The sequence below is a fragment of the Anomalospiza imberbis genome, chromosome 6 (genome assembly GCF_031753505.1).
Source record: "Anomalospiza imberbis isolate Cuckoo-Finch-1a 21T00152 chromosome 6, ASM3175350v1, whole genome shotgun sequence".
Lineage (NCBI taxonomy): Eukaryota > Metazoa > Chordata > Aves > Passeriformes > Viduidae > Anomalospiza > Anomalospiza imberbis.
This window is the reverse complement of record NC_089686.1, coordinates 38,055,089-38,071,479: the sequence shown is the minus strand read 5'-3', so window position 1 is coordinate 38,071,479 and position 16,391 is coordinate 38,055,089. Positions and strand designations below refer to the sequence as shown.

Sequence of the window (16,391 nt, the reverse complement as noted above, 5' to 3'; positions counted from 1 at the left end):
GAGATGTCCACCAATGGACCAAGTCAAGAACAGTACATAAGCCAATTTGGATGAGGAGGACACACAGGCTTGTCTTTTGTGGGGATGAAACTACAGATCAGCTCAAACTATTCCATATAATTTCCATTCTGAAGTGCAGTGTTATAATATGGGGAAATGGTGACACTGGACTTTTTAGCAGATAGTGGTCCTGACTTTCAGTGGCTCCTGAGCAATACTTGACCTCCAACAACCTTGTATTCTGTTCCTCTGACAACATTGTATTCTGCCTCCTTGGCTGATAGTCTGCTTCTCAGTCTTGTCTGAAACTCAGAGTGGAAGCCATTCTCATTTTTGTAAAGTGTAGCAAATTACTCATGTTGCCTCAGAAAAAGCATTGCATGTTATGGGAGGTGGCAGTTTTAAAAATAGCATGGCTCCCTTCTCACCAAGGGAAAGGAAAAAAAAATATCAGCCCCTCCCAACATGGTAGTGAGCAAACCTAGCCTTCAGCGTTACCTGCATTTGTACAAGTGGGCTGCATATGCCACATGGTTCCTTAGCAAATGGTGCCCTGGGATCCCATTTCTGAGTCTGTTCACAGTGCTGCACAAGAGAAACCTAAACAATGAGAAACAGGGGCACAGTGAGAACAGGTGACAATGCCATCACACACAGGGCACGTGGGTGGGGATCTACACTGAGAGGGGAGCTAAACTGGAGTGCAGGTTCCAGAGCAAACTGGATCCCGTGATGTCAAGAGACACTGAAGAAATCGAGGTACAGCCGCTGCCCAGCTGGTCGAATTCGTAATTGCAAGCAATGACACAATCAGTTCTGAGTCACCCAGTGTTTGTCATGCACCTAAGTGTGCTTCCTCCCTGGGAAAAATCAAGCTAACTGTAATTACCACTTAAAAGGAGTGACAGACAAAAGGTTGAAGACAAGAGCCGGAGCCTGGTTTTCCCTTGAGGTGTGTCTCGTCTAGCTACTGTAACCTTCAGGAAGTGATGTCAAACGCTTCTTTGTATCATTTTCTATCCACTTCGCAGAGGCAGAAACAGACACGACACCAAGTCAGTGAAACATCAGGCTGTACCTATTCCTAGAAAAAATATGACAGGATAAATCCAAGGAAGAATTATTCTAGTACTTACTTTCCTTTATTAGAGATTTTGATTGATAGAAATTCCATAGTTCCCGAGTCTCCAGCAATAAAAATGCTTTACAATTCTATAGCAGCTAATGGATAGTTCTGGTGTGAACTGGAGATGTGTGCTTTCGAAACGCCTTTGGGGAAAAAAAAAAAAAAAAAAAAGGAGACAGAAACAATGTTGGAATACAGCTCCCACTATCCTGGCCTCTGAACTACTTCATTGATCTTTGGAAATAAAGGCAATGCCTGGGAGATGCACAGAGAGGTTCTGGTTCATCTGTTCACTGTCACTCTTCTTAAATGTGGAGGCAATGAGCCACAACAACAATACTATACTACATTTTCAGATTAAATAATAATAAGTTTAAATGAAATAACAATGCCACTAGATTCAAAAATATTTTCTTGAACGTTCTAAAGGAAGACAAGCACCGTATTGCATTAAGTCCCTTTCTCAAACTCAACTTCATCTCCGATCTGACTTGCTTAGGAACTAGTCCAACCTCTCAGACATGCTGTGAATAATTTAGAAGTGTGTTGCCATCTGCTGGAGAAAGTATATGTTTTAATACATCAATTGATGAATGTGAAAGAACAGGCAAAATTTAAGGCGTTCAAAGACTTTCTTTAAATCCGAAAGAGAAACAGCAAATTTCAGACTAAAGACAGGTTGGAAGACAATGGTCTGAGCTTAATTTAATTATGTCACTCAATCGAACGCTTTACACCAAAATGAGGCGCTAACGTTTAACAGGAATGGGTGAGGGAATTAGCAAGAGAAAGGTGATAAAGTTCATATCCCCCCTGTGAAACAAGGAAAGGCAGGCAGTTAACACTGAACAGTGAAGGGCTGGGTTTAAGAGGGGTCGGAAAACCATAAAATGCTGTAAGATCACTGTCTCTGCCAAGTTATCAGTTTCAGTTCTCAGGCTTATCATTTATGGATCTCCCTTGAGGATCAAAACTGAAGGATTAGCCACAGGGTGCTGGTGATGGGAAAAAGGTTTTCTCACTGCAAAAGCATGTTCCCATCCTGCTTTTTTCACACTCTAGGACAGATGGGTTAGCCGTAGGGTTTCTATGGGGGCACTCGGTGGGTTTACAAAGGGCAGCCTGCTCTGGAATGCACATGTAGCATCAATAGTCATTGGTAGTTCACTCGTGGGAAAACAAAGTGTCAGGGGAACCGTGGTCTGCACGTCTGCAATTGCTGCTCGGGCACGATACAGTTCCGCCCAGTGTTTACTGGTCTGCAGGAGTCTGTTTCTGACAAGGTTTGAAGAGCTTGGGAGGTTGGTTAATGGTTAGGAGGCGGGCTCCAGCAAGATTTTGAGCTTTGATCTCTTCCAGAGTAAATTCTAATTGTTGTATAGCTCGTCGTGTAGATTCCAGTTCAGGCCCTCAGGAGTAACTGTGATACCCAGGGTACACAGCCACTGTAATTCTGTTTACTGCATTAAATTTGTATACAGCATTCTAAAGGTCACTCAGAAACACTGTCCCAGCTCTTGGGACAAAGTCTCTTGATTGAGTGAGGGACACAACTATCTGCAGCGCTCTCCTCAAAGCAGTCACAGGGGTGCCTCATAGCCTGGAAGTATATTTAACCTTTGTTTGTATCTTATGGAGGCTGGTGCATTTAGGGAGTTACACCTATTTGCCTATGGCTTTTAAGAATCTAGGATAATTTTTATGCTGATCACTGTGAAGGAATATTCTATATACTGTGAGGTGGAGTGATGATCAGTACTGTCTGTAGTGGAAATTTGTGAGGAAGTGTAGGGTTTAATTCAAATTTCAATTGTGTCACTAGATTCTGCCCTTACTTTTTTTCCACAACCACATCTTCCTGCCCTCTCCTCTGCACTAGCATCTATGTTTAGATCATGGATCACAGAGTTGTCTGCTGCAGGGCAGTGAACTGTCTCATTCTGCGATCATATACACACTGTTGTGCACCTAGCAGGGGTTGGACAGGGCAGCCAGGAATGACAGCATTGAGGAAGCCTAGATTTAGACAGGGTTAATCTGCTGGGAGTCTGAACCTTGAACACATTATATGTTTGTCAGTGTAGTTATCTAGAATTACCTGTTTCTCTAGGCATTTGAAGAGAATAACATGCCATGCAACATCTAGATGTTGATAGCTGTGTCCACAGCTTGGAGAAAATGTTAACTGTTTAAGTCAAAATTACTGCAAATTGCTGCTGTGACCACAGCCATACCAAAGCAAGACAAGGATTTAGGTTTCCAGTCCAAACGTATCACTAAAACCTCCTAAATTCTCTCGCACGAGTCCCTCTTATAGATTTACACCACTGCTATACACAAAATGTAATCATCTGATTCTCCACACATTCCTGGTGAATCAAAGAGCTGATAAATCTTTCATCTGCAGCCCTTTCTCTTCCCTTCTTTTCAGAATACCAAATCTGTGAATGTAGCACTGGGATATAATTATTGCACATGTTTGTAAATTAAATAATCACAGCAGATGATACTGCAGATGGATGGAGCAGGCTTGTGGGCTTGGCTTTAGGCTGATGTTTTATTTCCAAATAAGGTGAAAATCTGGCTTCCAATTTAACCACATTAAAATCAGACATAGGTTTCTCATGAGGTATTAGCCCTAACAGACAATAATATCTGCGAGAATGAGAACAAAAATCTCTTCCATTTCTAGACCTGACCAAGTAAAAAACAACTTATAAAATACAGCCTGATCTAGGCTTTGAGTGGAAACAGCCACAGAGCTGCATGCTAAGAAGTTTGTGCACAAATGTCAATTTACCCTAATATCCAGACATATTTCTAGACAGTTTATTTCCCCCTTACCAAATAACCCTTCCATTTTCTACTGCTAAAAATATGACTACAAAGAGAAAAAGTAGAAGCATCATTGCTGAAGACAATGGCGGGGAGACCTCATCTCAAATGAGGGGTCAACTATGCTCACCCCTGTGACATGAACGTGAGCTGAAGCTGCAAGCAATGTAGAGAACTGTAGGATGCTCCAAGGAACTAATCACCTCCTCTTTTTAAGAGAAGTCAAGAACTTCTTGGTTTGATAAACCCTGGATTTGGTACATCCAAATGAAGGCTATGATTGGTGATGATTTTTGCAGAGGAAATGAAAGTGCAATAATGTCCTGTATACTAAAGGTCAGTGTTTGAACAAGAACAAAAGGATTCAGACTAGCCACAGCTTATGTTAGACTGGAAATCACAGCTCGAAATCATGGGAGTGTTTGGAACAGGTATGAGCTAGAGCAGTCAGGGGAAAAAATACCCACACTATCAGACAGAGCTTGACAGGAATAGAGAAAGGACTATATGATGTGGTATCTACAAGAGTGGGAGAATGGATTTGATAGTCCAAGAAGTCCCTTCCTACCTCATTACCCTAAACCTAATGTAATTTGTTTGTGCCTTTTGAGATGCTGAAAGAGAACAGTTGCTGCTTATGAAGATCAGGATGATAAGACAGCAAAAGAATGTGGTTTTGCTATTTTGGCTCAGAGCTGCCACATAAAGAGGGTAAACAGCAGAGGCTGGGACTGGTGCTTGCAGGCAGGCTAGGTCAGCAAAAGCCATGTTCTGTTTTTAGCAAAGCAGGCAGAGGTGACCCTGTGGAGGCGTGCCATGGGAGCCACCAGGAACCCAGCTAGTGTGGGACCTGCACGTCTGGCTCAGCCTGGGGAGAAGTCCTGAGGCTGAGTGATGCAGACCACAGTCCTAGTTTTTGAGGGTGTGGTGTCCAGTAAGAGCAGAGAAAAAGGAGGTGTAACTTTGTTTGTGAGAAGCCAACTGCATGCAACTGCTGCTTGTGGTGCCTCACTGCCACCTGATGTGCAAACTAAGTTTGGGAAGATGTCTTGCGTGTTGTAATGGATCCCTCCATGTTGCAAGCTGTCCTGTACCCTGAGAGACATTTCTCCACCGCTTCCAGAAAGTGAAGCTTGTATCTAATATGCAATATATAGTATGCTCACAGTATGGTGTATAGCAAACTTAGTGTACACATCTACATCTCTATTCATTTTATATAGGATGAAACCCAAAGGGTTGTGTAAGAAACTAGTCTTTTTGTTAATGCCATTGTTATAAATTCTGCTACTTTAAGCTAGAGGGTAAAATTGTAAATAACAGTTGTTGGCACACCAGAATATAAGAAAACTCCAGGTTATAAATACTGTTTAGCGACACAAAAACTGGGTCCAACACAGAAACCTGGGATAAACTTGCAGAGCAAGTCTAGTATAGTTCAGAGTTATAGTTCAGCGTAAGGACCCCCTTATGCTGGATTCCCTTATGCTGCGCCTCAATGATCATTTTAGCAATAAAGCCAGGATTTTGCCACCTAATGCTACACGAGAGCCACAACACAGGAGTTTTAACAGAGTGTTTTAAACCAGATAATTCCTAGTTGCAGTCAGTAGAATTGCTCTGGCAACCAGGACTGATTCTAGTAGGGCACGCTGCTGCCTTAATGAGGTAATTTCTAGCGCCTGTAGCTGCACACAACAGGACAGTGTCACTGACAATTGGGAAAGAAAACCTTCAAACCTGAGTTACAGGTTAGAAAGCTGACACTGCTTTGTTACAGTGCCAGCTAAACGGGGGGTAGGGGGCTGTCTCTGCCTGTTATGCACACTAAGATTCACATTTCTATTACTTATATACGAATTTTTATATGAATATGTATTTACATTCCAAGAAGTTTACAGCTATTTCCAAGCAGCCTTGTTCGCATGGTATGGTTCTATCTTGTTATATTCGACAACAAACCCAGAGCGTACAACCCACCTAGAGAACTTCTGGTTATTACTGGCGTATAAAAATGCTGACTTTGTTTATTCGAGTGGGCCCTTTCTTAATTCAACATAAGCCTTTCGGCATTCGCGGCAGTGAGCAGAAACCTCGCGGAGCCCAAGGCCTGGCAGCAAGGGCACAGGCCGACCGGCCAGCTCTGGGGACAGGAGCCCCGGGGACAGGAGGGACGGCAGTGCCGGGGACGGGAGCGCCGGGAGCGCCGGGACCGAGCCGGGACCAAGCCGGGCCGCCCTCACGCCGCCGCCATTGCTGCGAGGCAGCGGCCCCGCCCGCCGGCCCCGCCCCGCCCGCGCATGCGCAGGCGCACGTGCCGCGGGTCAGCTGAGCGCGCCGCGCTCGGGCCGCGCCGGGCCATGGCGTCCATCCTGGACGAGTACGAGGACTCCCTGCACCGCTCCGTCTCCGTGCCGCAGAGCCGCGCCAGCGTGGGCATCCCGCACTCCGGTACGTGTGCGCCGGGGCCTCCCGTGTGCGGCCTTCCTGCTGAGAGGGGGAGGCGAGGCGGCGGCTCCGGGTGGGGAGCAGGGCACGCCGGGCTGTGCTGCCTGGAAGAGGTGTGTCACTGTGTGTGCGTGGGGCAAAGCGCTCGGCTGCGGCTTGCTTTTTCCGCGGCTTGCTGTGGGAGGTGTTTAGAGACGGGGAGCGCTCGATTCCTGGCTGAGCAGAGCGGTGATGCAGGCCAGCCCAGCGAAACCGCGGTGCTGCTTCTGTGTGGGAGGCTCTGGCCTGAGGCGCTGCGCGGAGCAAACGCGGGTGCGTGAAGTGGCTTGTGCCGGCGTGGTCACAAGTTCTGGCCAGCCACGCCTGAGCCCTGTGCAGCTCAGAGCTGTGGCAGCGGCTCCAGAACATCCCGTCACTTTGCTTCTGTTTTCTGCTCCTCTCTGAGGAAGCCGCGCTTTACCGTATTGTGGATGTGCGCACAGCTGTTCCTGCACGGAGTTCCTTTCCTAGCTCAGGCACACATAGCAAAGACTTCCTCTGTCTAGAGTGGTTCCTTTGGGCTGACTACACGATGGCTAGGTGACCAACAAAACAGTCTGTGCCACTACTGCACTTTTCTGTCAAGGGATGTGAGGCTTTGCTGTACTCAGCTCTTCAGGGAGGTGTCCCATCAGTGTAAAGTAATGGTGTGATGACCAGTCCGTTTTTTCTTTCATCTCAGAGAAATTTATTCCATTATTCTTCCATGATAAATTCAAGATTTATTAGGTTCAATTACCATTTTCTACTAGATGTCACCTCTCAATGTTTTTTGAGTGCGGCAGGAAAATGTAGGTTATGAGAGAATTCTTGTTCTACCTGGTAATGTCATGGTAGTACCAGCTGCTATGCAGAGCTGGTGTTTTTGGGTTACAAGTTTGGAAATACATGGAGACATTCTTTCAAATTTTTTTCCTTGTGTAGCGTTGCCCACTGGTAACCTTTGGGGAAACCAGGTTGTGATGTTCATCTGTGTGCTAAGAACTGATAAATTCTGTCATGCTATGTATATTATGATGCATAAATACACTGATGCAGTTACGTGGAATCTAGGTACTGAAGTAGGTGTGTTCCCCTTCTTTGTTTTGACATGCATGGCTGTTTTGTTGGTAATGTTAGATACAGAATAAGTGGCCTGAAATAGGTGTTGTGCAGAACAGTGTTCGGACAAGTCGTGTCAAGGGGAATAAATTTTCCAGGACTCAGCTTTTCTTCCTGACTGCTGCAACACTGTCTTCAGTCATGGCTGTCTTAGAGTTGAGAAATCTGCCTGTTTGCTCACAGTTGATATTGGCAGAGGAAGTTTGGGAAACTGCTTAATTGCAAAGGCACAGCCTAATCAGGATTTCAGTTATTCTTCAATCAGGCCAGACAGGCAATTTTTAATAAAACTTCGGTTGGTAAAAGTTGTGGGCAATCTGAAGTTTAAGTAAATTTATTTTGTAAAAAGATACAATAGTTACCTTCCTGAAAGCAGTCCTTAAGGTTAAGTTTGCAATTTTGGAAGATGTTGAAACTTTTTCCTCAGTTTCAGGGAGTTGTTCCCTGTGCTTGTTAAACTGAAGGTACTGTTTCTCAAGCTTGTAGATCAACAAGCAGTGACTCTGTATCCAACCTAAAGTCCTGCTGCATTGTGAACTTCAAGTACTGTAGCTTCAGCTTTGAAAAGCCGACTTTGACCCACTAGACCATACTGGTGATCTTAGATCTTTGGACAGATTAAAAGGTTTGAGGAAATATGCAGCTTTGCCCAGAAATCAGGGTGTGAAATGCTGCAGTAGAATCTTGATTAAACAGAAGAGGGACACTGGGGACAAGATGAGGGAGGGAACTGTTTGAAAGGAGTGCATGTTATAAAATAGACATCTTCTTATTATAGAGAACTGTATATTAAGGAAGCTCATCCTTCTCCTATTAGGGATAATAGCTAAAATCCTCATGTTAATGGTGATGATCCTATGGATGTTATAAATGTAATGGATAGAGGCCTAAAGAGCCCAGAATGCTTTTGTTCCCTTTCCTTCCTGCCTCTAAGTTTCCTTGCTGTCTCAGCCTTGCTTTGCCAGGTAACAGTCTGAAAAATATTTGAGATTGCCTGGATAAATGTGTCTTGATGATCTGGTAAGATCTGGGTTTTCCAGAGTAATCATTCCCTTATATATATATGTATAAATAGGCATTTATTGGTTAGCTGTGATATCATGTGAATCTGTACCTTGGGAGCTTTTTGTATGTGTTTTGAACTGCAGTTCATACCAGCCAATTTAAACTGCGGCATTGCAGCTCCCTAATCTGAAAAGATGAACACCAGTTCTACCTAACTGGAAACAAAGGAATGCACACTTGTATAAGTGGGTAGTGTTTAAGGTGTGGATCAATGTGTAAGAAAAAAGCATGTGCTGAGCAAAAGGCTGCCTACTCAGGTTGTGGTTGCTTTGTTTCCTCCTGCATGAGCATCTTTCTTCTGGAAAAAGTATATTTTAAGGATCCTGTAGCTGGTCTAGAGGTAAGGTAGAGGCAAGGAGAAAGCATTGATGGAATAGACAATTAAAGGGTTTGTCTACTAGTGGCACTACTGCATTGTCTTTTTCAACACCAGTAGGGCTGGAATTAGAGGTCTTTTGAATTTGTATTCCCGCTACATGGAGCAGACTTCCTTTTCAGTAAAACTTGGAGCAGGACACAATCCTGTTAGTCTTTTAGTCTGGATTTTGATGTAGTTTGGGGTTGTTGTGGGGTTTTGTTTTTGTTCAGTTTCTAAGTGTTCACGTTCTTTCTCCAGGATATGTCAATGCACGACTGGAGAAGGAAACGCCAATATTTAACAAGCAGAGGATTGATTTTGCTCCTCCTGAGAAAATTAACAGCTTAGTGGTCTCCTCTAACCAGCTCTGTATGAGCCTTGGGAAAGACACCCTTCTCAGGTAATCCTGCCAGAATCCTGAAGTTACTTTTTGTTTTTCCCCTGCCTTCTTTTTTTTCCCCTTAAGTTGTTAGAGAACTTACATTTGCAAACTGGATAAAAAGCCATGAGCCCAATATGGAAAACAGGTGAGGAGTTACAGGTCTGTGAACTTTTGTTGGCAACATTGCTTTCATTGTGTCTCTTTGCAGGATTGATCTTGGGAAGCCAGATGAACCTAATCAGGTAGAGCTGGGACGCAAAGATGAAGCCAAAGTCTACAAGATGTTTTTGGACCACACAGGTGAGGCAGTGGGTGATGGATATTTGCAGACCGTGAACAGAGCAGAGTGAGTGCTGGTGAGAGTTCTCTTTCTGCTTTGTACATAAGGAGAACAGATCAATCTTTTGTGAGCCAGACTCTTTCCCAGGGCCCCTGCCCACTGGTTTGCCCTTTTGCTATTAGTAAAGCACAGGCTTGTGCCTGTGTTGTGTTTTCAGACTTTGAAATGAACATGTGCAATTAGACCATTCTGAGCAAGGCTAAAACCAATCAAAGTAAGGTTTGCAGTCACTCTCTGCTGTATGGTTTATATACTAATTTTTTAAAAAGGCCATAAAACATCTGCAGTTCACTGTAGGCTAGACTAATTTTAAAAAACTAAACAAAAACTTGGACAGCGATGCTCATATCTCTCGCCAACTGTCAGGGATAGGAGGGAACTCTGGGAAGTGTTTATCCTTAGAACGTTTATTGAAACAGAATACCTTCTTGCTAAAGCATCTGGTACCAGTTATTTAATGTTGCAACATATGGACTACTGTTCTGATCCAGCATGGAAATCCCCCACATTCCCCTGAATGCCTGGGAAAGTCTTGGATTAAGTATGTTGATATTGTAGTTTATCAAATGTTAGGATTAGAAGCTTCAGGAATTTGGCTTGCTTAGGCACAGTCTTGATTTCTTCTCTCCTTCTCCCTCCCATACCCCTCTGCTGTTGGCAGGCTCTCATCTCCTGATTGCTCTGAACACCAGTGAATGCCTTTACCTGAACAGAAGTGTTCAGAAAGTGCGGGCACTCTCCCGCTGGAAAGGACACTTGATTGAAAGTGTGGGCTGGAACAAATTTCTTGGTTCGGAAACCAACACAGGGCCTATCCTGGTGGGGACATCCCAGGGGCAGATCTATGAAGCTGAAATCTCTGTCAGCGAAGGAAGCCTCTTCAGCACTAACCCTGACCAGTACTTTCGACAGGTCTACACTCTGGAGGAGGAATCTGGACCTGCCCCAGTCTGCTGCTTGGAAATTGAACGAGGGATAGAAGGGAAATTTTTTATTATAGCCACCACTAGGAAGAGACTCTTTCAGTTTGTTGGCAAAGTGCCTGAAGGGACAGAGCAGCAAGGCTTCAGCTCCATATTTGCTGTGCATGCTGACCATCTGCCCAGCTTTCGGGAGTTTCCAGCCAACTTGGGTTTCAGCGAGATAGCCTTTTACACTCCAAAACTGCGTTCCAACCCACGCTCCTTTGCCTGGATGATGGGAAATGGTGTTCTATATGGTACATTGGATTACAGTCGTCCTGATTCAATTCTGAGTGATGAACGGGTCTGGGTTTATCCTCCTGATATTGACATAACTGTGAACAAGCCGATATCCATTGTGCTTACCCAGTTCCACTTTCTGTTGCTGCTGTCTGACCGGGTGAAGGCTGTCTGCACTCTGAATGGACAGGTTGTTTTTCAGGATCTGTTCCTGGAGAAGTTTGGCTTGCTGACACGCATGATTAAAGATCCCACAGTCCAGCAAATATGGATCCACACTGAGAAAGTAGTGTTCCGCTACCACGTCCAGCGGGAATCTAGAGATGTGTGGAAGATGTATATGAATATGAACAAATTTGATTTAGCAAAAGAGTATTGTAAGGACCGTCCAGAGTGTCTTGACATTGTGTTGGCCAAAGAGGCAGAGCACTGCTTCCAAAACAAGAGGTATCTGGACAGTGCCAAATGTTATGCACTGACCCAGAACTACTTTGAGGAAATTGCTCTGAAGTTCATTGAGGCCAAGCAAGAAGAGGCCCTGATGGAGTTTCTGATTAAGAAGCTAAGTAACCTAAAGCCTTCAGAGAAGACACAGACGACTCTGCTGACCACGTGGTTGACAGAGCTGTACCTGAACTGGCTGGGCATATTGCAAGGAGATCCCTCACAGCGAAATCTCTATTTGGATACACGGGAGAAGTTCCGCACTTTCCTGAGCAGTCCTAAAAACAAAGACTGTCTTTTTAATAATCGGGCATCTATTTATGAGCTGTTGGCGAGCCATGGCGACACAGAGCACATGGTCTACTTTGCAGTCATCATGCAGGATTATGAGCGAGTAGTAGCTCACCACTGCCAGCATGACGAGTATGATGAAGCTCTAAATGTGCTGTCCAGGCACAGAGACGAGAAACTCTTCTACAAGTTCTCTCCGGTTCTCATCCAACATATTCCCAAGAAGGTAGTTGATGCTTGGATTTCTATGGGCTCTAGACTGGATGCCAGGAACCTCATTCCAGCCCTTGTTAACTACAGCCAGAGTGCCAGCACCCAGCAGATCAATGAAGCCATTAGGTATATGGAGTTCTGTGTTTACCAGTTGGAGGAAACCCAGCAAGCCATTCACAACTACCTGTTGTCTCTTTATGCTTTGTGTCGGCCGGACTCACTGCTGTCATACCTGGAGCAAGCCGGAACCAACCCAAACAGGATCCACTACGACCTGAAGTATGCACTACGCCTGTGTGCAGAGCATGGGCACCACCGTGCATGTGTCCACATTTACAAAGTGATGGAATTATATGAGGAGGCTGTGGATCTCGCCTTGCAGGTATGTGTGTATCTGTGCATGCTGTCATACATGGGAATGTAGCTTGTTCAAGTTACCTTGAACAGCAGTGCATTGAGAGGAGCTGGACAGACTCACTGGTATCCAAGCTGTGCAGCTGAGGCTTAAAAGAAAGACCTGGCTCTGTTAACATTTTTCTGTGCTTTCACAACTGTTTCAAGTAGGCAGCTGACTGACAAGCCATAACTGAGGGTGGAGGCATGGAAAGTACAAGAAGGAGTACTGTCTGTCTCAAGCTCAGTCTCTGGCATAAAATACCTTTAACATATCTACATTTATGCAAGATTTGTATAGCTATTGTTAAGGATTCTAATTACCTATTCCTAGCTTTGGTAATTATCACAGAAGCCTTTGTCAGCTTAATTTGACCTTCAGGGAGATGCTGGACTTTTTTCCTATTGGAATTGCTGTGTCTTCGCTGAAATGTGTGGCTAGCAAAGATACTATAACATGCATTTGCCCTTTCTGTGCTGGCCTTTGTTCTCTGTTGGGTAGCAAGCAATAGCTTCAGTGAGGAGTACTGGTGGGGATGAGAGGTGTTTGCCATGGAAACAAGGAGCAGGCCAGTAGTGCAGTCCTAGGCAGTGAGATAGCAATAGAGGTTTTCTAAATGCCTCTTAAAATGGACAGCAGGCTTTGAAGTTGAATGATGGATAAACAAAGAGAGAAGCTTAACTCTGTTTCCTTGCCTGTCCAACTTTTAGGTGGATGTCGATCTTGCCAAGTCCTGTGCAGATCTTCCTGAAGATGATGAGGAACTCCGGAAGAAGCTGTGGTTGAAGATCGCTCGCCATGTTGTTCAGGAAGAGAAGGATGTAAAGAAGGCAATGGCATGCCTCTCCAGCTGTGCTCTGCTGAAGATTGAAGATGTGCTGCCATTCTTTCCAGACTTTGTCACTATTGACCATTTCAAGGAGGCAATCTGTAACTCCCTGGAGGATTACAACAAGCACATTGAGGAGCTGAAAAGGGAGATGGAGGAAGCCACACAGAGTGCCAAGAGGATCCGAGAGGACATCCAGGAAATGAGAAATAAGTATGGCTCTGTGGAGCCTCAGGAAAAATGTGCTGCTTGTGACTTTCCGCTTCTAAACCGCCCTTTTTACCTTTTCCTGTGTGGTCACATGTTTCACTATGACTGCCTCCTCCAAGCAGTTTTCCCTAACCTTCCTGCCTATAAGCAGGCAAAACTTGAAGATCTTCAGAAGAAGCTGGCAGCTACCAGCCAGCCGTCCAAGAGCCACCATCGTCCCAAGGATGCAGACACCATTAGCTTGGGGAAGGGGCAGCAGAGCCGGGAACAGATCAAAGCTGACATTGATGATATTGTGGCAGCTGAATGTGTGTACTGTGGTGAGCTGATGATCCGGTCCATTGACAAGCCTTTTATTGATCCCCAAAAGTATGAAGAGGAGATGCAAAGCTGGCTGTAATTTTCCAAATCTTCAACTGTCAAACAAATTGTGCAGCTTCTGTGGTGGGCATATAACCTCCAGGAGCCAGAACACAGTGACTTCTGTGTAACTCTAAACAAAGGGTCGTGCAGTCTTTTTACCAGGGTTAGGGAGAGCTAGTCTTGAGAAGTGGGGACATATAACTATGGCTGTCTAAGAACTTTAACAATACTTAGAGCTAACCTACTAGAATATATTTAGCAGATGTTTCTGCTTGCAGTTCTTCTGACATTCTCAGTGTGAAGCTAAATGGAGTGCCTTGTTGTCCAGAAGGAATTGGGAACAGCCTGTGATTTATCTGCCCTGTTGTGTGGTATTTGTTTTGGTGAAGACATGCTGAAAGAGAAAGGCGGTGAAGGCCACTAAGCAGTGTAGTCTTCATTAATCATTTTCAAAGATAGAATTGCCCTCTGTTTCCTTTTTGTTGAGAGTCTATAACCACATACATAGAACATGAAAGGACAGATGCTCTTACACATTTGTATTTTGTAAACATCATGCTACACAAATACGTTTCTACACAATGTGATACAAGAATGTGTGTAATTTTCAATTATTCAATTATACAATTTTGCAGGAAAATTATAAAAGTAATTTGCCTGCAATTCAAGGTGTATAATTCTTTCTCACAAGTTTTATGCATGAGACCAGACACATTTGGATTTTCTGTAGGTACTGTTTCTCGAAATGCCTATTCACCACTCCTCTTTCCATCCTGTCTCTACTATAACTGCCTTTGTATAGTGGGTCTTGTTTTTCTCTTCACCCCAAACCAAAACTGATAGATGCAGTAGTAAGGTTTCAGCTGACACTCTGCAAGCAGGAGCACAATCTGTTTGTACATCTTGCTGTGGTTCTCTTCAAGCTGCACTTGAGCATTAGACTCAAGATCTAGTCAAAGGTTTGCTCAAGGGTAGTCTACAGAAATGTTCTGTTGGTGTGAAATCTGCTTTGCCCTTTGAAGCTAGTAGCTTGTGCCTAAACAGTCTTTTGCCTTCCACTTTCTGGAGATGGCTGCAAGTCAATGCATCTATCTATTGCTCCAACTTGGAAAATTTTTCCCAGAAGGTAGCAATCACTACGTTGTGAGTGAGAGAAAATTGTCATTAGCAATTTAGCAAGGGTTCCTTGTTTTGTTTGTGAAAATAAGATTTTAATTAGGTTTTGATGTTTGTGACTGAATCACAAAGGTAGTAATTGACAGAAGAATTGAATGTTCTAAAAGAAAAAATACAATTCTTGTAATTAAGGCAATAGAGAATACTGTCTTCTGAAAAACCACTTCAGTTCTTTCACATGAATATTTGTGCTTGTCTTGAATACCTCTCTCAATCTCCTAACCACTTACCCTGTTTGTAGGGTTGTACAAATGGGTCTTCATGTTATTGTAGGAGAATATGTATTGGTTTCCTCAAGGATCTGACTTATGAATTCTGAGTTCAGAACTTCAGAAGAACATCTATGTTTTTGTTGGGTGCATCAGCCTGGAATGAATGAATTTTATCTGTGTAAAATGATACGAGTAATAAAAAACAGATATGAAAGTAGGAAGACCTGAGGTTTCAAGATCCTCTTTTCTTTGATGGAGCCATGGGATAGGCAGTCCCATTACCACCTGGTGGTGTGTGTTTGTTGGCTTGTCAGAAAGCACTTTTTTGGTGGTTCAGAAAACCCACATGCTGTGATTTTCTTTGACTCTGAATAGCCTTTTGCTTTGAATAAGTTGGTGGGTCTGGCAGAAGAATTTGTGATGAAAACTAAATGTGATGTCTTTTGAAGTTTACCATTAAACCTGTTATAACTGGCCACTCCTTTGAATCATCATCTTTTCCTGTAAGCAGTGTGATATTTAAGGTTGTACATGTCATTATAAACCAACAGCAGCCTCCCACCCAAACCAATTTCTGGTCAAAGGTAAGTGACTGTTTTTCTGTCCTTTAGCAGAACATTGCTATCAGTTCATACTGATGCAGGGGTAATTTCAGATTATTTTGACATGTTCTTAATACTTGTTCGATCTCTTTTGGGCTTTTACAGGATGCTTTCCTGGTATATTAGAATTACTATAGTCCTCCATTCTTTTCCTGTTTGTGCTAGAGAAGTCCCATCACTAAACAGACCATTGCAGAGTGATCTGCTTGTCCATAGTATTGGAAGAAGCTGTGGGAATTGAGGCATAGCAAGTAAATAAAAGCCCTCTAGTCTTTGCCTGAGATTGGGTGGTGGGGAAAGGCACCTCTGATTCCAGTCATGGGTATTAATAGATCTTAGTTAACAAAACTAGAAGAAAACTAGAACTAGTACGCAATATTCTCTGTGGGCTGTAGGCAAGTGCACCAGATACATGTACCACAAATCTCATTCTTCCTCACTGTTAACATTCTTCCTCATTGTTAACTGAAAAATAATTTTAAGTGATTTGTTGTCAAGATTATAGAGAGTGTTACTGCTGGCAAAGACTGCAGCAGTGATTAGATGACTAGTGCCAGTAAACAAAAAGGTACATAAAGGTATCTTCTGAACTTTCTTTACATTGTCACATGCTTCAAAAAGTTTCAGTAACCACGTATCTGTGCTTCTTGGCAATTTTGCAACATCACTCAGTGAAAAAGTTAAGAGGGTTTATTTTTTCTTGGGGAGGTGGGGTGGGTTTGTGGGGGTAGAGGGAAGTCAACTGCTTACTGTTCTCCCAT

The 16,391-nt window shown here is 43.8% G+C and overlaps 1 protein-coding gene across 1 annotated transcript; it reads left to right on the top strand.

Annotated features, from left to right (window-relative positions):
- Positions 1-6,254: 6,254 nt before the first annotated feature.
- VPS18 (VPS18 core subunit of CORVET and HOPS complexes) lies at positions 6,255-15,504 on the top strand. Its single transcript, XM_068193489.1, has 5 exons — positions 6,255-6,412; positions 9,231-9,372; positions 9,563-9,654; positions 10,356-12,226; positions 12,949-15,504. Exons 1-5 carry the CDS (start codon positions 6,262-6,264, stop codon positions 13,675-13,677), a joined length of 2,985 nt encoding a protein of 994 aa, XP_068049590.1. The 5' UTR covers positions 6,255-6,261; the 3' UTR covers positions 13,678-15,504.
- Positions 15,505-16,391: the final 887 nt, after the last annotated feature.

Excerpts from the sequence above, each read along its gene's own strand:
- VPS18 (XM_068193489.1), top strand. The coding sequence starts at position 6,262 with ATGCGCAGGCGCACGTGCCGCGGGTCAGCTGAGCGCGCCGCGCTCGGG. Across the intron at positions 9,373-9,562 it reads GGGAAAGACACCCTTCTCAG|GATTGATCTTGGGAAGCCAG; the intron begins GTAATCCTGCCA and ends GTCTCTTTGCAG. Across the intron at positions 9,655-10,355 it reads GATGTTTTTGGACCACACAG|GCTCTCATCTCCTGATTGCT; the intron begins GTGAGGCAGTGG and ends TGCTGTTGGCAG.